This window comes from Ciona intestinalis, chromosome 12 (assembly GCF_000224145.3).
Source record: "Ciona intestinalis chromosome 12, KH, whole genome shotgun sequence".
NCBI classification, from domain to species: Eukaryota; Metazoa; Chordata; class Ascidiacea; order Phlebobranchia; family Cionidae; genus Ciona; species Ciona intestinalis.
Genome location: NC_020177.2, coordinates 917,116 through 944,281, shown reverse-complemented (window position 1 = coordinate 944,281; position 27,166 = coordinate 917,116). Strand labels below are relative to the sequence as shown.

At 35.5% G+C, this 27,166-nt stretch overlaps 5 protein-coding genes and 1 non-coding gene across 7 annotated transcripts in view; 3 read left to right on the top strand and 3 right to left on the bottom strand.

Annotated features, from left to right (window-relative positions):
• Positions 1 to 27,166, bottom strand: part of LOC108949985 — a 436,537-nt gene that overhangs the window by 347,104 nt on the left and 62,267 nt on the right. The window lies entirely within an intron of this gene.
• LOC100184243 lies at positions 380 to 4,786 on the top strand (the record flags this gene model as incomplete). The annotated part of the gene is given in 9 exon segments (XM_002123021.2): positions 380 to 534; positions 1,121 to 1,233; positions 1,624 to 1,722; positions 2,290 to 2,406; positions 2,970 to 3,093; positions 3,329 to 3,922; positions 4,081 to 4,115; positions 4,175 to 4,235; positions 4,486 to 4,786. Coding segments are annotated over 9 exon segments (1,425 nt in total). The 3' UTR covers positions 4,633 to 4,786.
• Positions 5,812 to 9,516, bottom strand: LOC108949962. The gene is made up of 7 exons (XM_018814225.1): positions 9,346 to 9,516; positions 8,597 to 8,877; positions 7,943 to 8,111; positions 7,426 to 7,629; positions 7,081 to 7,223; positions 6,722 to 6,864; positions 5,812 to 6,323 (listed from the first exon to the last, which is right to left on the bottom strand). The coding sequence occupies exons 1-7, from the start codon at positions 9,514 to 9,516 to the stop codon at positions 5,812 to 5,814; spliced, it is 1,623 nt and encodes a 540-aa protein (XP_018669770.1).
• The window catches only part of LOC100179552 (intersectin-1), a 31,178-nt gene continuing 14,928 nt past the window's right edge, over positions 10,917 to 27,166 (top strand). Inside the window, exons 1-22 of one of the 2 annotated variants that reach the window (XM_018814291.2) lie at positions 10,917 to 11,166; positions 11,952 to 12,111; positions 14,525 to 14,676; positions 15,024 to 15,122; positions 15,325 to 15,397; positions 16,138 to 16,232; positions 16,916 to 17,065; positions 17,512 to 17,636; positions 17,984 to 18,090; positions 18,215 to 18,289; positions 18,564 to 18,722; positions 19,132 to 19,234; positions 19,471 to 19,611; positions 20,205 to 20,292; positions 20,463 to 20,602; positions 20,729 to 20,874; positions 21,217 to 21,316; positions 21,541 to 21,604; positions 21,839 to 22,072; positions 22,395 to 22,486; positions 22,664 to 22,772; positions 22,898 to 22,943. In XM_018814291.2, coding sequence (XP_018669836.1) covers positions 11,115 to 11,166; positions 11,952 to 12,111; positions 14,525 to 14,676; positions 15,024 to 15,122; positions 15,325 to 15,397; positions 16,138 to 16,232; positions 16,916 to 17,065; positions 17,512 to 17,636; positions 17,984 to 18,090; positions 18,215 to 18,289; positions 18,564 to 18,722; positions 19,132 to 19,234; positions 19,471 to 19,611; positions 20,205 to 20,292; positions 20,463 to 20,602; positions 20,729 to 20,874; positions 21,217 to 21,316; positions 21,541 to 21,604; positions 21,839 to 22,072; positions 22,395 to 22,486; positions 22,664 to 22,772; positions 22,898 to 22,943 — 2,510 coding nt within the window. In that variant the 5' untranslated portion in view covers positions 10,917 to 11,114. The remainder of the gene's footprint in view (positions 11,167 to 11,951; positions 12,112 to 14,524; positions 14,677 to 15,023; positions 15,123 to 15,324; positions 15,398 to 16,137; positions 16,233 to 16,915; positions 17,066 to 17,511; positions 17,637 to 17,983; positions 18,091 to 18,214; positions 18,290 to 18,563; positions 18,723 to 19,131; positions 19,235 to 19,470; positions 19,612 to 20,204; positions 20,293 to 20,462; positions 20,603 to 20,728; positions 20,875 to 21,216; positions 21,317 to 21,540; positions 21,605 to 21,838; positions 22,073 to 22,394; positions 22,487 to 22,663; positions 22,773 to 22,897; positions 22,944 to 27,166) is intronic. The other variant, XM_018814292.1, reaches the window with a different exon arrangement.
• mir4119 (microRNA 4119) lies at positions 22,278 to 22,333 on the top strand. Its single transcript, NR_034515.1, has one exon. It is a non-coding gene; the product is annotated as a microRNA 4119 (primary transcript).
• Positions 22,945 to 27,166, bottom strand: LOC104266283. The gene is made up of 6 exons (XM_009862090.3): positions 26,915 to 27,166; positions 26,440 to 26,560; positions 25,320 to 25,403; positions 24,790 to 24,912; positions 24,143 to 24,251; positions 22,945 to 23,901 (listed from the first exon to the last, which is right to left on the bottom strand). Exons 1-6 carry the CDS (start codon positions 27,088 to 27,090, stop codon positions 23,699 to 23,701), a joined length of 816 nt encoding a protein of 271 aa, XP_009860392.1. The 5' UTR covers positions 27,091 to 27,166; the 3' UTR covers positions 22,945 to 23,698.

Below are 27,166 nucleotides of genomic sequence, written 5' to 3'. Positions count from 1 at the left end.
CAAATACAGGTAATTAGTATTTTCATTTTCTTTTCTAGAATAATCTATTTTAAACACACAAAATACTTGATCATATTAATCTGTTTGAAGCTTGTCCAATTTTCAATCGTTTCACAATTCTACGCAACAAATGCTGAAACTTAGTTATATGATATCTTTGTGTCTTTTTTTTTGCAATACTGCAAGACCATTCTACTAAAATTAGCCTTCTGCCCTAATACTAAAAATAGTTTCTATGATAAATAAGTTTGTCTGCATTACTGCAATACCCTTAGATGTCTCTCCAAATTACAGGCAAACACTGGTAAAACAAAGTTAAAGTTTCTAATTCAAATATTTTATTGTAGCAACAGCAGCAAAATTTGTAAAACTTTTTCAGTCTCAAAGAAAAATGCGTTTATGATAAAACGCAGCACACCAAATGAAGGCAGATTGTTTCTTGACATGGACCAACTACATGAGGATCAACCAAGCTACTCTGTATATGGTTGTAAGTTCTGTGCCAATTTCTATGGAAGCCAATTATCATTGAAGGTGAGAATATAAACCTCTGTTTTAAATTTATAACAAGATTTTTAACATCAAATGCTCTAACACACCCACTTTAGGGCCTGAAACGGATTTTACCCTGATGACATTTAAAACCCTATGTTTGACAACTATGAGTGTAACTGTATTTTAACAATGTCACCCCAGATTTTACCCTGCTGTTAGGTGTTTATACAAACAAGCAGAGCCAAAGTATGTTGCATTCACCACATTAATCAATGAGGTTCCCTATGTTTGACAACTATGAGTGTAACTGTATTTTAACAATGTCACCCCAGATTTTACCCTGCTGTTAGCTGTCTGTACAAACAAGCAGAGCCAAAGTATATTGCATTCACCACATTAATCAATGAGGTTCCCTATGTTTGACAACTATGAGTGTAACTGTATTTTAACAATGTCACCCCAGGTTTTACCCTGCTGTTAGGTGTTTATACAAACAAGCAGAGCCAAAGTATATTGCATTCACCACATTAATCAATGAGGTTCCCTATGTTTGACAACTATGAGTGTATTTTACAATATTACCCAGATTTACCAAAACACAAACACAATCCTTATATGTTCCCAGGATCACGTGTTGGAGGACCATGGTTTATATTTGTGCGTATTATCAAGTTGTCGTAGCGCGTTTGGTACAAAGGAATTGTTAAGCAAGCATGAACAAATAGCTCATGTCAATGTGTGAGTATATGTGTATATATGTATAAAACAACGGCCATAATAACTTGGCAGTGAGCATGAGGTTTAATGCTGCATAAGTTTAGTGTAAAGTGCATTGTACAATGCTAGCAGTGGTTGGTAGGCTTGCTTGTTGCCCACAATTTATGATTGCAAGGGTTGACCCTGCTATACCATTATAGATGTATGTTGCTTTTATAGGTTGTCCAAATTTTCAACAATACATTTAAAACAAATATCCTAAAAAAACAATCGCCCATTAACTAACAAATGCATTAACGCAAGCAGGTTTGAGGTGTATGAAACATAACACCCATGTTATAATGGCTGTTGTTGTCCATCCATGTGAGGATAATCAAGTTTCATTCATTAATATATTGTTATCCACATTAGCGATCAAGTTTGTGAAACTGTCATAATATCTGATGATGAGAATGAAGAGTTTGTTGACAAGTGGTTGGTTAGGAAGGTGTGGGAATCTAATGACAAAGTGTGAGTTGGTTTCACTATGGTTTGTAGTATTAGGAATGTCTTGTGCTGTGGCTTAGTGGTTCAACGCTTGCTTTGTAAGCAAAGGATACCGGGTTCAATGCTCAATGCCGATACCATTGATGGAGTCTGTGTCCTTGGCCAAGACTTAGAAGTTTCGGACAGTAACTTGGTGGATAGTAACCTTTTTTTACACTGATGATGGACCAAGTTACTGTCTGGATACTAAACTTATGATCAGCAAATGTTTTGGACAGTAACTTGGTGGATAGTAACCTCTTTTACACTGATGATGGACCAAGTTACTGTCTGGATACTAAACTCATGATCAGCAGATGTTTCGGACAGTAACTGGTGGATAGTAACCTCTTTTACACTGATGATGGACCAAGTTACTGTCTGGATACTAAACTCATGATCAGCAGATGTTTCGGACAGTAACTGGTAGATAGTAACCTCTTTTACACTGATGATGGACCAAGTTACTGTCCGATATTTTTGTTTTATTATGCATATCAGGCAGATATGGTTTATTATCTTGTTATTTTATATTTATGTAAATATTCTCAGAGCTCAATCGGTGATTTGGAAAGGCAGAGAGAAACTTGTACAGGCAACTCATGAGGGATTACAGGATCCAGAAACCCTCAATATTATATGTTCGGAAATCAAAGCCTATGCTACAAGGTTTGTATTAAAAGATGCCCAACATATAGATATAGTTTTTTAGTTTTGTTCATATTCTTTGGAGGCAATGGCGAGACATGAATGAATGTAACTTATTTATCCAAGAATAGCAGGGAAACGACAGCCATTATAACACCAGTGTTCTATTTCATACATCTTGTGCCCGCTTACAAGTTACCACATATGTAACTTATTTATCCTCGCATGGCGGGGTAACGACAGTTGTTATAACACCAGTGTTCTGTTCCATACATCTCGTGCCTGGATACAAGTTACAATGTTTGTTTATTTGTTAAGCAGAAATTGGGCATATAGGTTTAAGAGGAAAGTTACTTTCTAAAATGACCAGTTACTAGTATTGTAGTTATAACACAGGGAGCATGAGGTACCTTATTTATGAAACCTTTTCCCCCAGATTTTTCACATGTAGTTTTAAGATTAAAGTTAATTTTTATTTTTTTATTTATGATTTTGATCCATGCCATAATATGCCTTTGTGGTTTTGTTTCAACATGTATTGGATTGTACACGAGGCAGCTTATCTGTTATATCTTTTCATCTAGATGTTGTACTCGCAAGACAAGCACTGGCGATTCTTACAAACAATGCCCCGTTCTTAATTGTAATGTGCTAGGTGGCGGTCAAGAGCTGTATCATCATTTCATGACTCAGCACAAATTAATTAAGGTAATGATGATTCAGCATGTTTTTTATGTGGATGTTGTTTCAAAAGTACTTATGATTTAAACAATTGTGTATATACATAAAATATATATGATTATGTGGTATTAATGTACGCATATGATATATATGTTTTTTATAAAACTTGTTTTTTTTTATAAAAAACTGTTTAAGCGTATGACATTTTTTGTGTGCATAAATTAAAACTACTGCAGCTGTCGTAACAATTTATATTTAACAGATATTTGATTGGACGAAACGACGAATGAAAAACTTGTTAAAACAGCGAGATATGAACAAAGAAAAGAAATTAAAACAAATCTCGATGGTTGCCAATGGAGATCAAACAAACATTAACAAGGTTTATGATGTCATAAAAAATAATGAACCAATTGTGACTCAACAATCAAACACTGCTTGTGGTAACAGTGTTTGGGTGGGCGAAAAAAGTAATGATGTCACGCAAAATACTGATGAGGTCATGCATAATAATGCCGATGTCATTCAACATTGTGATGTCATAATCGAAGAAAGCGCTGAGGTCATAATTGAAGAAACTGCTGACAATGACATCGTTGTACAAAGTGTTTGTAAAAAAAATGCTGGTGTCATTCACAAAACTGCTGATGTCATTCACAAAAATGCTGATGTCATTCAAAAAACTGCCGAGGTCATTCAAAAAACTGCCGAGGTCATTCACAAAAATGCTGATGTCGTTCAAAAAACTGCTGATGTCGTTGCGGTTTGCAGAAGTGAAGTTAAAACAACAACAGATACCGAAGATAGTTTTCAATCAAAGGCAACACTGTCGCAAATCTTGTTGCGCAACACTGAAGTAAGTTTAGCCGAGATTTTAGGTGTATTTATAAAGTATTAACAAAACAATAATCTTGAATGGGTTGGCCCACTTTTCTCAGGGGTTTATGTAAGTTGTGGTTAACCGACACAGTAATTTTGACAACAACAGAAAATATAGTTTATTTTTTACCACAGAATGAAGGACCACCCACATCTACCGAAGATATTGTGTAAGTTTTTTCTACTTATATTGAATATAAAACCCTATAATTGTTCATATACATTACAGCGCATCAGAAGTTTCCAATGAAAAGGTGGCGACTTTAAAATGTTCCGTTTACATTAACCAGGTGAATATGATGTTATGTTGGTGGTTATTTATGTAAGTAAATCATAAGCACATTATAAGTAATGCCGGATATAATTGGAATTGCATAGTTTGATTTACATTTTGGTTGGTGGAAACTTGAGTGACTTATCCATGGTTGCCACTTCCATGCTCACAGTCGAGTTGCTGCAGCTATTGCAGTGTGTTAATAAGCAGACTTGGTTGGGTCATTTACATAGTTAACTTGAGTGACAACATGTGTTTTTACACAGAATGAACATGAACTGGCAAATGCCCATCTTCAGCAGCTAGTTCGAATGAAGCATCATAACGCTACAGATTGGAGATTAGCGAAGTTACCACATTCACCCCAACGTGAAGGACCTTGTGTTGTCATTGAAAAACTTTGTCTTTCGTAATTTGTGACGTTGCCACAGTATCATGTTTGGGCCAACTTTTTGTTTTTCGTGCTTTATTTTCAATTTTACGGTAGCTTGATTTTGTGATTTTATTCTGCGCTTGGTTTTGTAAATAACTTTCTCTGAAAATACAAGCGATGATGATGATTGGAAAGATGGAAAATTTGTTCCAAATATTCTTAGAAAGAAATAACCGTGAGTATAATTCGTTAAATTGGATCATATTTTCATTCCCTTTATCGTCTCATTTATTGGTAAACAAGCAATGATAACAAAATTCTATAACCGCATTCTTAAGACTGTCATAACGCGTTGTTAATTATAAACGAATCGAATAGGAAATATTAGATATTATGTAGTAACAGGATCCATCTTACGCCGTACTCCTTTATTTATTTGGTTCCTAGGTTCATCATATATACGTGATTATCCAAGGCTTCCTAAACCGGATGACAAACCGTTCTACAAGCGATGATTAAATATACTATCTTGAACAAAATACCTTTGTGCGTGATTCAATTTTTCCATCTATGCTGCTTTCGTGGACCCCCTACTTTTTGCTGTCACTATTGGACTCGGAGAAGCGAAATCAAATGATTCTTCAGCTATAATATGATGCATCTTGGAACTTAAAAACTGTAAGTATATTTTTAACATATTCTGAACGGTATAATGTCAAGGTCAGGTCAGGTCAGGTGATAGGCCTATCTGGCTTCCGTACCGATCCAGGGCAGCGTTCTAATGACTGGAATTCGATCCGGTACGATAATATCAGCTCTCGGCAGTCGGTTAATAATATACGAGGTTTTCTAAAGAAACCCACAAATGCATTTTTACTCCCAATATGAAGGGTTTAACTGAGATTAGCCTACTGACTCTTAACATTAAACGAAGTTTGTGAATGTTTCGTGTTCGATTTGCATACAAAAATAAGTTTCCCTCGAGGGGAAGCACCGTCATACCATTTTATAAAAACTCGTGTTTGTATGGTTTGTTAGTTGCTTGCTGGTGCGCTAGCTGCTTCAAATTGTCCTCCATTAACAAGGCATGATGTTCTACTGTCCTAACACTCAACACTGTTTAGTTAATGACATTTGTTTTATTTCGTAAGAATAAAAATACGTGGTAAACAAATCACCCTGAGAGAGTTGCATAATGATGACGTAACCAAAGGCGTCATCACGTCGCAACTTCCGCTTCTTTTAGCATCCCGATGACGTAAGTTCTTCTCCTCCAATTAAAACGAATATTGGATACACGTGACTGGGTGGACACAACCACAATATTCCATTGTCCGTTTCGTTTTACCGCGCTCACAACAGAAGAAATCGCGTCCACACGCGATAACGCTTTCTTTACTTCACGCTCGGTTAAACTTTCGTCCGATGACGTCACTTCCCCTTCAACCGGAAGAAGTTTTAAAGTGAGATGATGGCATCTATTAGACACATCTGATATCTTCGCCCCCGTCGGTTCTTTGGACGGAATTCCACGAAACCGAGGACTATCGTTCGAAGCGATAGATTTAGTTGAACATTTACAAGTATAATACGAACATTTCGGACATTTCTCCATGCCAATATCATTTGCATCCAACCTGTCTCCTACCCCTTGTTCAGGGGCAACAGAATTCTTATTCGTTCGCTTTGGTAGCTTGATTCGTAATCTTGATTGCTTTCCTCTTTCTTCTCCTGAATGAATAAAAACCTAATTATTCTCGCGTGACGGGGCAACGACAGCTATTATAACACGGGTGTTCTGTTTGTTACAATTATTCTCGCGTGACGGGGCAACGACAGCTATTATAACACGGGTGTTCTGTTTGTTACATCTCATGCTCTCTCACGGGTTACCAGATATGTAACTTTGTGGTTGATTTCCTTTTCTGTACGCCTGACAACTTAGACAACCGACAAAGAGACTATTACTGGATTGGTTTGCCGTTCATTGTCTTGACCAAGAACAAAATACACCTGCAACTGTGGCAGTCGAGCGTCCTACTCGTAACCTCTGGGCTAAAGGCAGAACAAGCCGTTATTGGCCACGGTCTGGAGAAATTGCTGCCAATATCTTGCGGAAGAACGCTCACCTGTAATATTTCCATCACCGTGCAAGTTTCTTTCGTCGTCACCGCCAATATTGCCTGTGTTGTTGGATTTTAAACGAAATTTTATTTCTTCTTGCATCTTAACGACAAGCGACTTTGCTCTTCTAACATCGTGTTCACAAGACCTGTGGTGTAAAGTGGGTTGCACTTCGTGTCTAACAAACACAAGATGCTCCTATAAAAACCGCTGCTGCTGAAACGCATGCCATAATTCTAAAATAGCTATTTGTCAAATTAATATACGATATACCAACAATTAGTCAAATTCATATCGTTTTTATCAGGTTGAATAACATTCATATCATTATTTTTGTACAAGTTCCTGACGTTGAAACACTTACTGTAACATAGCTACAGAGTCCTTGACCATTTCTTTCTCATCTTCATCACGTTCAAGGTCGGAGGAATGCTGGGATCTGAGAAGGAAGAGATCTTCCGCGATCTCTCGGAGCTTTGTGTGGATGTCAAGCCCATCAAACCAATCCTGTGGTGCAAGTATTTCTACCATAAATGTTGGGGCTGTACGTAGCAACTTGGCAGAGAGTATGAGGTGAATGTATTGGCTATACACCTTTGTCATGTTATAACCGACAGTGAGCATGAACAAAAAGCATTTTTACAGTCCAAACAAAAGGATGACTTTTACTGTGGTAACAACCGTTATACAGGTATATTAAAAGCCGAACCTGCATGAATAGAAAAGCATCTTTCTTCTCTCTGATCTCTCGACTTGTTTTATTCCAATGCCTTCTGTAGCGATGCTTGATACTGTGCCTTTTTCTTTCTGCTCTCGCTTTCTTTAAACTTCTTCCCGCTTCTATCTCTTTTGTGGCTTCAGTGTGGACTTGGTTTTGTATCGATCCCATAAGTTGATGACACTCGCCTAAGGTCTGCAAACAAACATGGTTGGTTTTGTTTATTTATAACTTTGAGGATTATGAGGTTCAAGTGAGAGGTAAATTTCGTTTCCCTCCCATGTCAGCACAGGAAGTGAAAGTTATTGCAATGTATGGTTAAACAGACGTGACGTTTGATTTGATCCTTTATCCATGTGGCTGGAACTTGATAAATGTGAGCATATCCATCATCCCGTGTCGGGGGTACTCACATGTCCGCATTCATTTTTAAGCGATATTAATTTAAATACAGTTGTTCGCGCTATTGAAATGAATATTTGCTCTTTTTGTATCCGCGACCATTTACCAGAAGAGCATTCCTTGCTCTTTTTCTTCGATCTTTTGTCGCTTGTTTCAACTTTAACCGACTTTTCTTGAGTGCAGATATGATATCTGAAGGATGCTCAATATCAAGTTCAAGTTCATCGAATCCTTCCTTTGTGACGTTTCTATGACGCAGAGAGTTTCCCTCTATTCTGAGGAGAGGGATACGCTACGTTAGTCATTGTCCTTTATTTAAACTCAAATATTTCGTTTAGCGTCGTTGTACAGTGATAGTGCACTTGATTCGAGGCTTGACGCCGATATATACCATTGCGGGTGTAGAATGTAGATAATGGGCACGTCAATGCCAATTGCTGTAACCCGATGGTCTCGTATGGGTTGTCTAAATTCTTAGCTACACATTTAAAAAATAAAAAAAGCTACGTAAGTTTTATATACATGGTAACTCGTAAGCGGGCACGCGAGGTGTATGAAATAGAAAATCCCGCTGGTTATAGCGGCTCTATTTGCCCCATTGCATGAAGATAAACAATTTAGTTTCATTTATTCAATTAAATCACGAGGCCTATATGTCGATTATTCAACACAGCACTGGATGTATAACTTTACTATGAGCATGGGAGCGGCGACGATACAAAATACTACTCCCCACAACTTTCTATGTAAACCTTCATACCTGCAGAAGCCACTGTGGTATCCTGTATCTCCACTTCCTGCTTCCTCTTTGTTTTGAATGGATGTTGAACTCAGGATCGGGGACATTAGAGAGAAATGAAGATCATCTTCTTCTTCTACAGTATCCGACATGTTTGGGAGCACAGGAAGATCTTTGGGATCAGAGGTAGTCGCAACTTTTGCTTTGACAGATTTTGGTTGAATATCTGGCGTTTCAACATCAAGAGTTTCTTCCAGTGTTCGTTGAAGACTCGTCATCTCTCGCTGCTTACGCTCCATCATCTGTGACATAACAATCATGTTTGTGGGGGAACACTGATGTCACCATCAATACGCGGTATCTTATATATTTCCTATTCGCGATTTTGCAATAAACAAGAATCGAGGCTACGATTATACAATTAAGTTAATACCCTTTGTTTACTACAAAATAGAACGATAATAGAGATTGAAACAAAGGAACATCTTACCCCAACCGTGTGGTATATATAGTGGAGTGGGAAAATTGGGACACCGTTTCATTCTATTTTCTTGTCTTGTTTAGTAGTAAACAAAGAAATTCAAATAATTATAAAACTGTATCCTCACAACTCCTATAGACCGTTGTTAATTGTTGAAAACACGATCCGGATTTTTGGATATTGGTTGTCAAAAGTGTCCCATCTTTCCACACCCTATACTGTCTCGACTATCATTGTATCCTTCGAGGATAATTAAGTTACATTCATTCATTCATTCATATATCATTACCTTCCATAAGAAGAATAACACAACGGATATGATGACGCAAGCCACCACAGCTCCAATAATAGCGTTTGTGTCGTCACTATTAGCGTTTGGATCAACTGGAACAACCGGTGGAGCCTTGAAAACATAAACACCATCGTCTTTACCTTCCTCTTCTTCGATGTTTGAATCCATTATTCGGGCAGGTGATTGTTTATATTGCTGTTATTGTTTTGAAAAAGATCTGAACGGCTTTTTAATACTGGTCTAAAATTGACTCAACCAAAAAAATACATTGAATTCGAAAGATCAATTTAGGAAAATTATTTTTTCCATGTGTTCAAATACGTTAACGAAGGTCAAATTTCATTAAAACAGCAAAGACGTAAACGACAACTGTAAAATCAAGCTATGAATAAAATGTTTTACCTAAAAAACTTGCATGCTAAACATAATTCTGACTTATACTACTGTGGGGTAAAGAGGGATACTGTATCATCTAAAACCTATATTCCTGATTGCGTTTTAACAACGGGTATATAATTCTGTTAACCTATTTTTTATTTTAAAATAGAACGACAAAAGTGAATAAAAACATGTCCCATCTTACCCCAACCTTCCATACATCGTATATTATTCAGACTACAAATACGGGCAAATGCTATATTTTGCTGAACACTCCGAGAATAAACTAGACAGCCACATATAAGTATGACTAATGTTTCATACAACTTACTATTTCACCAGCACACTCGTTGTATCTCTTCGGAACATCGAACCTGCTGTAAGTAGATATGCAAACACTTCGTAACAAACGTCGATTATGACGTATCACTCGAGTAGCTATGGATACAATAACCAATCGCCGCACATAAACAAGTCACAATATTTTTCCTATGTTGAATGAATTGAATGAAACTGTCGTTTTGGTTATATAGTGTCGTTTGGAATATGTTGTATAAATTAAACGTAAAACTGTTATGGGTAAAAATGATGTATTTCACAGGCTGTTTCTATATGTTTACCTTCGTTTGTAATGTTTCTATATGTCTGAATACCTAACCATCACCCTCTACAGCAACATATCAGCTGCATATGCCACATGCAAACAGTGCAGTGTACAGCAATATCTCCGGCCTGGCAGCGCGGTTGATGCGTTCACGTCGTAGCTAGAGAATTAAACCCCAACCCTTTCGTCATTGTAGGTTTTTATGAAGGTTTCTTTTCTGTAATTGCCCGTGTGTAACACAGAAGTCCTGTGTTATAATATCGGAAAATTCCCCCATCGCTGGCTCGCGTGAATAGATATGATATGAAATTTAATATTTAATGATTTAGATATATGTAAATGCTTCAGTATATTCGGAAACTTGCAATTTCTTGCTTATTACTACTTATAAATCGACAGTAATAACTAAACACCCGTTCAAATTTTACACATGCCTATAACTGCCGTGCCCAAAATTAATCGACGTGTTAAAAATTCTTGACAGTCCGTGACACCATGTTGTTGTACGAAATGTTACGACTTCTGTTTTTATCCTAGTGACTTTTTTAGAAATTTATTCTGGGCGAAAATTTAGTTTGGTGTAATTTTGTTTATTTAAATCTTTCTTTATATTCTGCAGCGTAAGATTATTATACTATTACTAAGTGTGCCAAGTGAATACGCATGGATTTGTAATAAAAACGACACCCAGCATTCGTGGAGTCGTTACATCAGTTGCAGCAAATTTGAAATGATTTTGCCTCGTAATATTTGGATTGAGTTTTGAGTAGTTTTATAAATTGTCATGGCGCAGTACATGACTGGAACACCGGGGTTCAATATGACGCCAATGCAAGGTAAGCTTAATTTGCTTAGACTTTACATTGAGAGAGAAGAATCCCCACCCTAAACGTTTAAAACGTGTTGCCTCATCCAGTGATCTATAACTAAGGATTCTTTATTTTTGTATTTCTTCAAACCATTTCAAGATACTTATTGCCCGATTTATTTAAAACCCGTTTTTGTTAGCAATTCACTCTGCATAGAACACATCTCTGATGTAAATGTCAAGTGTATGCAATCTTTAAGTTTTTTTTATAAATTTGCAGTTCTAGTTAAAAATCGTTTCGTGATGTAATATATTTGAAGTTAGCATAAAATAACATGCGGATTTGGCACTAGTGAAGAATCTTCCGATACATAGCAGAATAGGCTGGTGGAAAGTGTTAGTGGTTGGTGGTTAGCGGGTTAGTAGTTAGTGGTTATAGGGGTTAGTGGATAGGGGTTAGTGATTAGCAAATAAGGGGGGGGGGTGGACTCTTCACTAGCACCACGGATTTTCCAAATTTTAAAAATAATCTCCAAAATCAGTTGAAAATATTCTTTAAACAAAATACATTTTCCAGTGTTGTCAGTATAAATGATGTTTAGTAAAAATATAAAAAAATTGTTGTGATTATAAATGATGAACAATTTTCAATATAAAAGTTTGAAAAATTGTGTGAAACTTGTAACTTAATGTGCCTTTAATAGTATACTGGGTAAACTTAATGCTTCATCTTGGATAACCTATTGTTTATTTCAATACTCACTTAGTAAACTCATTGTTTTGATAATGACATAACAATGCTATTTATTACAGCACACCCCACTGTACAGTGGATAATAACAGCAGAAGAAAGACAAAATTATGAAGTTCAATTCAACAAGTTGATGCCGATGGCTGGTTTCCTCACCGGAGACCAAGCGAGAAACTTTCTTCTTCAGTCAAACCTTCCTCCGCTTATTCTTGGTCGAATATGGTAAGTCAACGGCCTAACATATGCATGCCCTAGGTTGTGACACCCTCTGTGATAGTCTGGAGCAGTGCTCTTCAACCTTTTTTGGGTTGATGAACCCATAAAGCTGTTGCTACGAACTTATGCACCCCTGCTTGCTTTACCGTAAAACTAATGACGTCATCAAGGAGAAATGTGTACAAGAATAGGTTCCTGTTTAGTCGAAAAGCAACACGGATCAAAATCATTAGGAATAGGTCGTTTGCTGTTAAAGAGAAGACTAGTTTTGCAAAGACAGCACCAAAAACTGGGGACAAAACTGTGGGAAAGTGGCTAAATTTGTTAAAAAAGTTAAAAAATGAACATTATTGCTGAAAATTGTTGAAGTTTGTGATGCACCCTTGTATACCCTTTTGCACTGGTGCACCCCTAGCATATTTTGGTGCAACCTAGGGTGCACTGTGCACATCGGTTGAAGAGTGCTAGTCTAGAGCATCTGGGTTATTTTTGTGGATTCACTTAATCTGGCGCCTAAAGAGCACCGTGGTTTACCAAAAGATAAGCTCCTATAATAAAGAATGATGATTTAGTCGTCAAGTTTCGTGTAATATGCGGGGGTGTTGTTAAAAAACAATTGCACTTGCACACAGAATCATAAAAATAATGAATGTAACTTTTTTTGTGGAGAAAAATGTTAAATTTTGTATTTAAAAAATATTAAGTGAGTAAAATAAGAAATAAAAAAGTTGCACTTATATTAAGGGAATAGCCATGTTCCTTGACAGTGGGCATGAGGTGCATAAATAATTCATTTTCAATCTCACTCATTAATCCAAATTGAAGTATCACCGTTAGCAGCAACATTAATATGAAATATTCAAGATTTCTTTTCCTTTAACCTCACTTTTGATTTTTATGTAAAATGTTTCTCATTATCATTTGAATATAATAACTTAGGTTATGCAAATATTTTAATCATAGGCACCAAACAAATTCCATCTCATTGGTTGCAATGTTGCATTGTTTACTGGAAAGAGCAGTATATATATACGATACCTGATTTTTAAAATAAAAATGTTTCACTTTAACAGTTTTATATATTAAACTAAATAGAAAAAGATGGCATATCCCTAATAGTAACAGTAGCATGATACTCAATACTGCACTAATATCTGTTAAGTTATTATTCTTAAAGTATTATAAAAGTTACATAATTAAAGTTGCTTCTATACAGACAGTTGCAATATAACTCTTGTAGTCTCCAAGTAAGTCTGTATGAAGATTTATGGTTTATGTTTCACATAGTTGATCACAGGGGTGGTAAAACCATTTCCATGTAACGACTTGTAGCTAATTGTAACGTAACATTTCAATGTCAATCACCTAGCAACCTTATCAACGGTGCTCTACATTTATTTACCATAAGCATATAATATTTGTATAGTTTTAAATATGTAATGATTATATTTATTTCTTGCAGCAAAGTAATTATATAGATATAGTAGGGTGGGGGAAGATGACACACCTTTTCGTTCTATTTTCCATTTCCATTTAGAAGCAAACCATATACTCTTGACTTCAATAGACCGTTGTTAGTTGTTAAAAACTTAATCAGGATATTTGGATATTATGTGCGAAAAGTGTCTTTTCTGTTCCAACCCTACTATATATTTAAAATTACACTATATGGTATTTTATTACAGACACATTGCACATGCAATTAAGTTAATCCATATGTATTTATTACTACTGTCATAATTAAATTATAGAATGATTAAAACTCCGATGTTATTTGGACAGTTGCAATTCTTAATATTATTAAAATGTTTTTTGTTTGTCTGGTTATTTTTTCTGGTTTAAGTGTAGAAGATTTTTTGCCCCCTTAATCATATTCTGTTTACATTATAATTTGCTTTAATTAAATATGTGCAACCCACTGTGAGTTGCTGTAAAGCCACCCAGATTAAGTGACCATCTTTGTCATTTTGTATGTTTGTTAACTATTGAACAGCTTAATACACAAAACGAAAAGACAGGAGGATGGGCATACAAAACAACATTCGTTAAAACTTGCTTATGGTTAAAAAATATTTACTTTAATTGGAAGAAAGAAGCGTGGTCGCTACACCTAGCAGATAAACAACAAGTGTGTTTTGTTTAACTTTTTCCAAGTTAAACTACAAAAGTTTAGTTCAATAAATCATTACTGTAAAAGTTTGTCCAAGAAGTATTAATCTAATCTTCATCTTCATAGGGCCAAACTTTTTATAAACACAGGGGAGGCAGAGAAAGTTAGACACACACTCCAATGAAACAAATCTATTTGTTGGTTCCAATGTTTACTGATTACTACAGTGCAAAAATCTGCAGAGTAGGCCTATATACCATGCCACCCCAGGTTTAACACCCGTGTTCATGTTGTTATATTCCCTCACAGGCAACTAGCTGATGTGACAGGTGATGGGAAAATGGATAAAGCTGAGTTTTCAATTGCTATGAAACTTATTAAACTCACATTACAAGGCGTGGAGTTACCACCCACCTTACCACAGTCAATGGTTCCAATGCAGACTGGCTTTGGTATGCAAGGTATGTGGTGTATAATAAAAATGTAGAATTGTAATTCATAGCCGTTTTTAAATTAAAAAATTTAGGGTGCTATTGCCAAAATAAAACCAGAGATAAACCTGTGGGTGTCAAACATGAGAAACATCATTTTCTAAAATCTAGTCTTGGGACATTAATTTGCTCACCGATGTTTCAAGAACTGTACAGGTTGTTTTGACCCGGGTGAATGACACTTAACACTCAACAACCTTATTTTTGTGTGTGTTTTTTATAATTGTGTATCTAACTATCACTTCCTTGCTATTATAAAAAGGTGCCCGCTGCTGCCTATAGTTCTGTATTATTACATATATGTATTAAATTTATAGGTAACAACATAAATACACCAGTTTATGGTTCAACAATTACGAATGGTCGAAGTTCCAACGTTGGATTACCCGTCAGTTCATCTACCAGCATACCATCAAGTTAGTTTTTCTAACATTAAAATAATAATTGTTCTTTTTTATCTTTTTGTTGTTGTAAATATACCTGTCAAACCCCAAAATTTTGAATAAATAAATCTTAGCTTAAATCTTGCTGAATGGCAAACGAAATGTTGGAAATACACAACATTTTTCATACCAAATGAGCCATTGAAAGATTGTTTACCACAGTAATATTGCCCAGATTCCCAACTACCTCAACCTGGAAGCAAAACTTCCCTTTCACGTCACAGTTCCCTCAATGAAGGAAGTTCCAGGTTTGTTTCTTGTTCAATATCATATAATAATGCAATATAATATAATGAATTACTTCTCAAACTTTCAGTGCATAGAACCGAATATTATGCTAAAATTAACATTGAAATACTGGGCCCAGTTTTTAAAACTACACAAATTTTTTTTTAATAACTATAACCGAATTTTTGTAACATTACTCTAAAATAATTTAACTTTTACAATAACGGTCAAAGGGTTTTGTTAACCCTTGTAGTAAGCAAACCAACCAAATCAAAAAGTAACCCACATTTGGGTCACGCTCTATAGGTTGAAAATCACTGTAATAATGACTAGCATGAGTTTGAAAATGGTTATTATGACATCACAGTGTTTGATATTCTGTGGTTGCCAGGTTATTTATCATCAATTATAATAATCATGGCTACTACGTTATGATTATGGATTATAAATACCAGTTTACTGAATAACTAATATTGATGATGTTAATAACAATAACTATTTCTGTTGTTTATACTCGTGTTATAACATTGTGGTGTATTAAGTAGCATAGACTTGTGCTGGGCAGACACTACTATTAAACTGTAGGTATAAAAGAGAAGGCATAACATTTCCCAATATTTCTGTACACTATTAGAAAATATTGCTTGAGGGTGCAATACTTGCCAAGACATGTGTTTTAAAATGCTATTTATATACTGTCGCAAGTGGCAAAAGGCTCTGGTAGGTTAAGCTTTATAACACAATCTCCACTTTTTCAAAGGTCCAGCCAAGAATGGGCGATTCCTAAAACCACCAAACTTAAATATAATCAACTCTTCAACTCAAATGATCGAGCTAAGACTGGATTTTTGACAGGTTTGTAATATAATTATAGAGCAGTAGCTAGTATGCTACTATGCGTTGTATTTTCACTGTTGGAATGCTGGATTCACAATGTGAGAATACCAGTGTTATATTCTCTGCTTTGTTTCCCAATTACCACTTAAAATACAGACTGTATTGTACAACACAATTATGTGCCATTATTTTTCTTTAAAAGTGTCATGAAAAGGACATCCAAAATTGGGCCGAGCGCCGAGCCCAATTCTATTGCCATCACTGGCGTAAATTTACGAGGTTGCAGGGTTGCCTGGCAACCCCTTTGATTTTTTCTGGACCAATAATGGGTAAGGAATTACATTTGACCAAAGGAAGACGCCATTATTACTGCGAACAAACTTCGTTTACGTTCGTTAAAATATGTCATTACCTATGCGTCATTCCTACAAGCGTGCGTTCAACTGGTATTCAAACTCGTGTGTGCTAAATAATCCATGTGTGAATTGTCATTATGACATAATTATCAATGTGTGAATTGCCATTATGTTGTAATCAATTGCCAGGTTCACACAACCGCTATCATGATGCAATAAATCCACGCTGCTTGGCTAAGGAAAACATTGTATATAAACATAGAGCAGCTTTGAAAACTATTTAGGCAGTTTATTTCCGCAATATTTAGCATGGCTTTCTCCATAAATATTTTCCATGTATTATAGGAATGCAGGCACGACATATATTGAATGGCAGTGGTATTGCACAGATGAACTTGGCAAAGATCTGGCAACTCAGCGACATTGATAACGATGGCAAATTATCACAAGAGGAGTTTGTGTTGGCTATGCATCTAACTGATGTTGCAAAAGCAGGTGTGGATTGAAATATATTATACTTAGCCAGTGGGCAGTGGTACATTCAGGGGTTTAAGGTGACCCATCCCTCTTTAAAACTGTTTCTCTCTGGAAACACAAACTATTTGTTAAATTTTACATTCATTTCATATTCAAATGAGAATTACTTTGTCATCAATTTTGCTCCCGTGAATTAAATATAAAGTTGCGATATCTAGTTCTTTGTTTAAAATAGATATTTTTTACTATGCTAAAATGTGTTTATTTAGATGCAAAATGGGTGTGTTTAAGCCAAAAAGGGTGGTTTTAGACACAATTTTTAACCTTTTAATTTGAACCTCCCTTCATATTTGTTCTGACCAAGCCACTGAATGCGATAATTAGAACTCAAAAAAATTACTTTCAGACTTATAATTCAGCTATCACAGAACCAGCATATTTATAATCACTCTCGTTATCCCCAGGCAACCCCATCCCAACCACTCTACCCCCAAACTTAATACCACCGAGTTATCGAACTTCACAAAATAAAACTCAGAATCCTGGCCAACTAGGGTTGCTCACACCTCTAAGTGCAATGGCCCCTAATGTAAGTTATGTTTATATTTTATATATATTCTCATTTAAATTGGAAATGTATTGGGTGAAATTGAAGAAACAGTTTATCACTTGCATTCTGTAGTTAAAGTACTGTGGAGTAAGATGGATACCATTAACACATAATATCCAATATTTCCTAATTGTGTTTTAAACTATTATCAACACTCTTTTAAAGTCGTGAGGATACGGTTATATGGTTCTATAAAGTGCTTGTTTACTACCAAATGGGATGTTTAAAAGTTAAATAGAAATATGTACCGTCTTACTAGTCCCATTTTACTCCAACCTACATGTACCATCTTACCCCCACACTAAACAACATCATTCACACAATAGAATGACGACACACTAGATGGCGGTGTTTTCGCTTCATTCGAGGATCGTAGAAGAGATAATTTTCAAAAAGGAAATCTTGAACTTGAAAAACGAAGGCTGGCTTTGCTGTAAGTTGTTTTTGTTGTTTCTTTTGTTTGTGTTTTTGTTAGTGTGCTTACCTGTTGTTGTTTGTGTGTATTATTAATACTAAAATTATGTGAGTTTATGTAACATTTTTATTTTCTTTTACAGAGAGAGTCAACAAAAAGAGAAAAATCGTTTGGAACAACAAGAGAGAGAACAAAGGGAAAAAAGAGAAAAAGAGAGGTTTGTTTTTTTTGTTGTTGTTCGGTGTTTTTTTAACTATTTAAATATGACTTTTGTTAAGGAATGGTTTTACCACAACACCAAGGGTGCTACTATTCAGACCCCATCAAAGCGATTATAGACACTCAATAATGGTGATTTTATTCTCTAAGTTAGATGTAGGTCTAATAACTCAATTCCCCAACATTCTGGATACAATTGGAATCTGATTTCTAATTTAAAACAATATTATCTGCCTAATCGTCTTTTTTTCAATGTTCTCTTTTCGGAGCAGACAGGAACAAGAAAGAAAAAGGCAGGAAGAGATTGAGAGACAACGGGAGCAGCAGCGTGCGATCGAGCGTGAAAGAGAGGAACAAAGGAGAAAGGCACTGGAGCAGAAGGAAGCCGCGCAACGTGAGATGGAACGTCAGCGCCAACTTGAATGGGAAAGGTAGGGCTTGTTTGGTGTCAATGAATCAATGTAAGATGAATGAATGTAACTTCTATCCTCTCCTGGCGGAGCAACAACAGTTGCTATAGCACGGGTGTTCCGTTCATACAGCTTGATTAGTCTGACTTATGATATGATTCGTACTGAGGGGAAACTGGGTTTAATGCTTGATGTTGCCAATGTGGCCAAATGTATCCTCCAACCCAGTCACAAATAGCATTTTAGGGTACAACCCCTTCTTTTTTCCAAAAATGTTGAGTTAAAGGGGGTTAAACTGAAAATTTCCTTGTTTTACCACTGTCTGGCACAAGTAAATATAATTCTTTGTGTGCCTTCCTGGAGAACATCCTAATTTGTCATTTGTAAGGTAACATTGAATATAATTTAACTTAATATGACATCACAATAGGTTAAGAAGAAAGGAACTTCTTCAGTTAAAACTACGAGAACAAGAATCGGTGACGAGTTTACGAGCAAAAACCAAAACACTGGATGTTGAACTAAATACACTGGTATTAATGGTGTTTCTATTTTAAATTAATGTTAATTAGGTTTTGATGGTGTGTATGTCATTATTATTTTTGTGTTTACTTGTAATAATGGAGAAACGGGGGAATTTATGTCTGCTTATCCACACGCTGCAATAGCTTCAGCAACTCGACTGTGGGCATGGGAGTGGCAACCATGGGAACATCCCATTATAGCAGCAATATATGCGAAATATATAAAATCTCTTTTTTCACTTAAGTTGGAGAAACGGAAGCAGCTCCAAACACGAGCTCGTGATTTTGAATCTCGGTTAAAGGAACAAAACGAACAACTTGAAGCGGTGAATAAACAAAGAGAATTGAAACATAATCTTGTACAGAAACAACAAGAGCAGATTGAGGTGGGTGTGTTGAAGGAAATATGTTTTTATTTTTAACATCCGCCTCGGATTTGATATTGTTTTAATAAAATTATACTTTTTAACAATAAAAGGGACAAGTTTTACCATGGAAATCATCATTAAACATAAACCAGTGTATTTTTGTAGCGATCTAAAATTCTAAATATTTATTATAATTTAATAGCGAAGCTTTGGCGACTCAATTTTCAAAGTTCTGTTTTTATAAAATTAAAAAAGGTTTATAAAGTTTTTCCAAACCTAATACATAGCTAGGTTAACTTGATGTAATACAAGATGACATTTCTATAATTGTAATAATTTGACTATCCTTGGAAAGTAAGTTTGTATTTTGGTAAATTAATCTTCAGTTTTTGTCACTCCTATATTCCATTGTTCTTATCTTGGATATTTTCATCTCTAACATATGTGGTTGCTTGGTGTGGTTTTAAAGAAATTGTTTTTATCTTTCATGAAAAAGTGATAAATATTATGACATCATAATGAATACCATGACATCATAATGAATATTTTGACATAACGAATATCATGACATCATAATGAATATCCTGACATTATAATAAATATTGTTTCAGTATATTCAACAACAATGGAATTCGATTCTTCCCGAAAAACAAAGCTTGAGCGACAAGATTCAATACAAGGGAAGCGGGGGCCACGGGGGTGAGTTTGCGTGTGTGTGTCTGTATATATGTGTTTGTATATCTGTTTGTTGGTACTTAAATGCATGTGTGTTTCTGTTTCTGCTTGTTTATCTGTGTGTGTTTTTTTAACATTTTGGTTTGTGTATTTTATTTTTATTTTTTCTTTTGACTAACACACATACCACCCAGATGAAGCGGTCCAGCAAGCTCAACGAGATTATCAAAGCAAGGTCTTCACGCTTAAGAGGCTTCGTGTTCAACTTGAAGAATCGGAAAATAAGAAGAAAAGTTCGGCAGCGCAACTAGAACAACTTTCCACTCAATTAAACGTGAGTTTCGTGTTTTTATTTGTCCAACTAAGTTTAATCTTTACCTATGAAGTCTTGATGTCTGGGAAATGATAAAAAATATTTATATCGCCGCAAATACAAATGCATTAAACTTAATATTCGCAGAAATCCCGGCAAGAGTTGAACAAACTGGTGCTGGTTGGCGAGAACTTGAACCGTATCCAACAAGATAAGATCCGGACTTTACAGGAGGCGAGGAGACAGAAGGACATCACGAGAACAAGGAAAACTTCAATGGAAGAAACTAAAAAGTAAATATTAATATTTGAACTTAAATATCTGCCAGAAACGCCAAATTTTACTAAGTTTTAAAGCAGGCTGATTTCTCACGCTATATTTGTCTCTTTGTAGACATTCAACAAGAAAAAACAATTTAGTTTTTACAAAGTCAGTCAGGGCATGAATTATGGTACCTTTCCAAACCAATTGCTGAATATGGATTGGTTACAGAACTCTGGGTATTGGGGTAATTGGCTAAATTTCAATCTATGCTAAACCCAAAATGCTAAATCTAAAGCCCCATGTGTCTCAAGTCCCATGCCTGTAGGACCTCACCCATGTAAAATATTATGACCTGTTCATTTAAACTACAGACAGCAAGAAAAGTTGGCGAATGCTGCTCTTATTCGTCGTAAAGAGAATGAAGTTCAGCGTAAAGTTGAAGAAATGGAATTCAAACGAAGACAAGAACAAGTTTGTGACATCATTTTTGTGTTTATGACATCATAATTAATAAAAAAAAAAATTGTGACTATGTTATGTGGGAATACCTCTGATTCTGTTTCTGTTGAAATGCCCTATTTTTTCCACTGGTTCTTTTTAACGATCAATTACAGTGCATTCGGCACAAATAAGAACCCCTTTAAAACGACTGATTTGCACCACCAGTAACAATTATTATGTTGGTTATGTTGCAGATGGAAGAACAAAGAAAAGCTGAGTCTGCGAGGATGAAAGAAGAAGAAGAAGCAAAGAGGAAAGGTGTTTGTTATGTGTTGTTTATGTTTACGCTACATGGTATTGGGCCAACTCTGGCATAAATTCAAGGTCCTATGGTTTGTTCACAGTAGGACCTTATCCGTATAGATTAGAATATGCATATACAATATTGGGGTAAAGAGCCAACTTGCGCCTAAATATCATGTCCCATGGCAAGCCTCACCCAGCCCATGTTAGACTATTTCTAAGTTCTGATTCATTTTTAAATATTTCTAGCAATTGAAGAAGAACAAAAGAAAGCTGAGGTGAAATTAAAAATCCAGAAAATGCAAGAAGAACGTCGTAAACAGAAAAGTATGGAGAAGACTGAAGTCAGTGTGGTCAACACTGGTGCCGTGGCACTCAACACTGGTGCCGTGGTACCTAACGTTGGTGCCGTGGCACTAAATTCTGGTACCACAGCAGTTTCTGGGAATAATGGCCGAGGTTTCAATCTTGTTCTTTCTAAAGGTTGGTTGTTTGGTTCTATAATATTTTTTATAGTAATAACACAAAACTGTCTGAACTGACAGAAAAACAACAAAAATGAGCCAAAGCTTTTTCATAACCACGAATATATCCAATGTATCAATAAACATTCTGTTACTTTTGCTACCAGGCATAATGTAAATAATATTTCAACGGCGCATCTGGTATAAAAGTGGTGTATTTCCGTCGTTTTGTTTGCCATTCAGCAGGGAATGAAGTGTTGCCGAATGGCAGGCTAAACATCGGAAATACACTCTATCTTTTATATTAATAAATATTCACCCAGTTATCGTTGCGTCAACAGATCCTTCACATTTGTTCAAATACAAAGCTCTCTACAGCTTCACTGCCAGGAATCCAGATGAATTATCAATTCAAGCAGGAGAAACTATTACTGTAAGTTTATGTAACTGAGCCATGAAGTAGAATTAATGCAGCTTCACCCCACCCATTGGGAGAGCTTTCAGCATTCCCCAATCCTTAAGGGCCTGATTTTTTATTAACCATTTTTTTTGAACCACGGTGAGTTGTTATTGGTTGAACCACATCGTAACCATGACTACGATGTTTCAGGTTGACGAATCACAAGACGTTGAACCTGATTGGTTGGCTGGCACGAAGGGAGGGAAGGCAGGATGGTTTCCTGCAAACTATGTCGAGAAAATCAAAACCATAAACGCAGGTGAGTCTTTACAGTGAGCATGAGGTGTATGAACACACCATGTGTGTCTGGTGTATAAGAAGACACCCATGTTATAACTCGACAGCGAGCATGATGTACACACACATTAACACATACACTTACAGTACCAGCGCATGTAAAACCTCCACCCCAATCAAGCAAACCAAGCAAGTAAGTGAATTGTTATTTATTAACATAGAAACAAAACTTATACATTATCTATTATACCATGTGGGCAATGATAATGTTATATATAAGGCAAGCTGTTGTTGCCTGGCAACTCGTTATTCTAAACCAACTTTACATAACATAAATATCTTATTATTTTGAAAACAGTAGCAAAGATAAAATTAATTAAAACAACTAAGAGAAGAAAATTAGCGGTAAAACAACAGTCGTTACAAAACACGCCAAGGGTAAAAACGACAAGGGTAAAAGTGCAGAATAAAAGCCTCGCTGCTAAACCAAACTTCCAGACCCACTGGTCACTAAACAATTGTGGTAAAAATCCAATATCTACAAAACACACATAATTTATATAACACCTATCTTTTCAACTTCTAAAGTTGTTTTGGCAGTTAGCACATGAGGATAAATAAGTTTTACTTTTAACATTTATTTATTATTTTCTTTACAAAGGAAGTAATAGGGTAACAAACATAAAACAGTTTATAATATCTACATTTAGCATGTTAGTGTTGGACAGTTTTTTTATAGTATAAGAAATTATGTATTTTTACTGTGTTGGTAGTTTTAGTTAATTTATTCACTGGGAAGCTTCCAGCATAAAAAGTAAACACAAGTTCCTACAGTTTATAATACTCATATTTACATAAGTGTGACAGTGTATGTATAATAGGTTGTGTTTGGAAGAGCTTCCAGCGCTCTTCTTATTTTAGTTAGTTCTTGAAAAATAGTTAATTGCATTACACTGAAACAATTTTTGGTTTTGTGTTCGCGCTGTTTGGTTTCATGGTCAAACACACTACAAGATAACTAAGAGCTGCACAGCCAACTATAGACACTTGTAATGCAATGTTTGTATGGATGAACGGTAGGGTTAGGTAGAAAATTGGAATGCTCCCAAATGTGATGATAAGTGGGCCCGAGAATGTCAGCTTTTTCCAGTCTGTGATAAAAATTTGTTGAAAAATGTCCACTAGGTTAAATTAATTGGAAAATCAAATATAAGGTTTTAAACTAAGCATCAAATAGTAAACCAGTCCTTCAATTAAAGTCTATTTCAAGGCACATCCATGTTAGATGTATGTACATTCTACATTTCCTATCTATTATAACACACTCTATGTTTATAGGCCAACACTATGTATGTGAATGTGACTATATATATATATATATATACAACTTACAAGTTAGTATCACCAAGTCCAATATAAAGACAAACGTTGGCAGAATAAGCAACGCGGCGTAGTCTGAACTTTTCCATTTACTTTCCGTCATCAAACATAAGTCTACTGCCTGTATTAAGAAAAAAAAGGTTGTAAAAAAACTAATAAAAAAAGTAAATAAAAAGGTTCACAATATGTTGTATGGAAACTTAAAATTTGTGGTAAATTTTGTTATAATCATGATTTTGACTTGTACAGATAGACCAGTGTCTGTTTATTTATATATTTTGGTTTTAAGTTACTAATATGGAAAGTTTCATCCATTTTGTAACTGTCATGATTGTTTGTATAGTAACCTTGTTAGGTTTCATGGGAAAGTTTGTATAAAAATGTAATATTAAAGAATATGATGTTAACTTTGTTCTCAGGCGCCAAACTGTTTAAAACACAAGGGAGGCAGGGATAGTTAGAAACAGAATTCTGTGAAACAAATCTGAATTACTGGATGTGATGTTTACTGATTAATGCAGTGCAGAAAATTCAGAGTTAGTCTTGCCCACCCTGCCACCCCAGGTTTGGCGCCTATGCCCTCATTTTAAAAGTTGTGGTGACATGAACCCCCATTATATATATATATATTCAATATAAACAAACCCCACAATACACACCATGCAAGTAATGATCATAGATGATAGAAACAACCCAGATATGATGTTGACTCTCTTGTTTGGTCCTGGTCTAGATGCTGAACATGCGCCAAATATTATACCCGTTGTGATAGCAAAGCTGAACTGTAAATAATACAGATATTATGAGGTTGTACGTAAAGATGTGGTGTCGTGGCGCAGTGGTTAGCGTGTCTGCTTTTATAGATCATGAGCATGAAAACAACCACCCACAAAGTGAAATATGCGATAACTGTGTAAGCGATGAAATGAAACAGAACATCCATGGTATATCGACTGCCGTTGCTTCGCTATGCAGGGATGAATAAATTACTTTTGTAAACGTACTTTACTAAAGCTTATAAGGAACTTATTTGTAACTAGATTACAGAGAACACTAAGCTACCAATGGAAGCAGTTTACCAGTGTTTCTAAAAAATAGTTTTACCAGTGTTTTCCACCCAAAACCATTCACATACTTATAGTAGGAGATTAATATAAATAAAGTTGTAGGAAACACTGTTTTCACTTACAAACAGTGGCATTGGTTTTGTGTAGTCATATTTGCTTGATAGAATCACATTCTTCAGGTAAACAAGGCATCCTATTTGTAGAACCTGTAATGTATTTGCCTGGTTAATATGTTGGTAAGGCAACTTGTAAATATAGGTGTGGTCATAGGTGTAACCTTAGGGTGTCAGGAGGGAAATCGCTACAAATTTCACTGTAACTTTATTCTAGCACTCACCATAGATTTTTTAAAAACAATTTTTCATATTTTAATTATGAACTAAATTTTAATATTTTAGATTTGTTTGCTGCTAAAATATCAAATTGCTGCGTGCAAAATATTGTTGTTTGGGTTAAAATCTGTACTATATAGTTGTGTGTTATGTATTGCACTACATATTTAAATTTAACAGCTGTGTACATTGATTCACTGTAGCTACCATAGGGTAAACCAGAGGTGGCTCTTTGTATTTGCCTATGTCAATATTATGTTGCGCAATGTGTTGAACTAAGATTTTTGATATTTGATTTTTGAATTTGTGTTAGCTTACTCTAGCTTAATGCAAATTTTCACTATGGATATTGTATTTATAGTTGTTATTAACAGAAAAAAATAAAGTTTCTCACTTACGAAATGTTATATTTGCCATACTTTAAAACGGTACATTTTAATCATGTTAGTAATTTCTATATTTCGTATAAGATTTAAATATCATAATATCACCAACTTCCTTGTATGCATGGGCGCTAAACTTTAAAAACACAAGAGAGTCAGGAATAGTTAGACATACAGTCTTTTAAAACATATTTCAATTGTTGGTTTTAATATTTACTGATTAAACCAGCGCAGAAAGTTCCGGGATTGGTCCGCCCACCTTGCCAACCCAGGTTTGGCGCCTATGCTTGTATGTATATGGTAGTTGCCACTCAACCTACATATGGTTGGATTGACACCTGAAACCCACTTAGCCTGACTGTATCACATTTCATCATTTTGTTAAATCTCTCCGGACTGTACATTTTGAGATTCATTCATGTTATGCATTTTTTTTTTGTAAAATTATAATTTATTTTACCTGAGTCAACTCAGTCTTCATTGCTTATACTGCAAACTTATGGAATTTAAAAAAAAATCTCACTCACCCTTAGTATATCAACAATCACCCAGTATAATTGTTTCTGCATTGCGCAACAATGAGCAATTGTGATGATAAATAACATAACCTCACATGAATGATTCATCCAACATCTACCAATATCACACCTGGAAGTTTAAATTGGATTAAAATCGAAGTAGATACTTTTAACATAACTGTTGCAGTAGCTCAAGAAGTTAAATTTATCGAGATTATGTTTTTAAACCCACAAATGCAGCTTCACACCGCCCACTGGGAGAGCTTCCAGCATTCCCAACCCCAAGTACATACCCATATAATATACAATATGCAATATACACACTGCATTTATTTAATAAAGCGTCACCCCAACCCCTAAGTGTAGGAGTTCGGCTTGTTTTAAATTTAACCCACAAATGCAGCTTCACCCCATTTAACCCACAAATGCAGCTTCACTGGGATATGCTTCCAGCATTCCCCAACACACACACATACATACTTACTTGTACACAGGTAACCCAAACACTTGATACAACATTAATATCCACGCTAGTACGCCCAATCCACCTTGCAGATAACATGAAACATTAGACTCTGCTTTGTCCTTTGCTTCTTCCTTAACTTTCTCAACCACCACCCCATCCTGCATAAGTTTGGCCTCATATTCACATTTCTCCATCTTTCAACCTAGAATGATAATTCCACTGTTGCTTCTGTGATGTCATAGACACAATGATGATCTCACAAACCTGTCT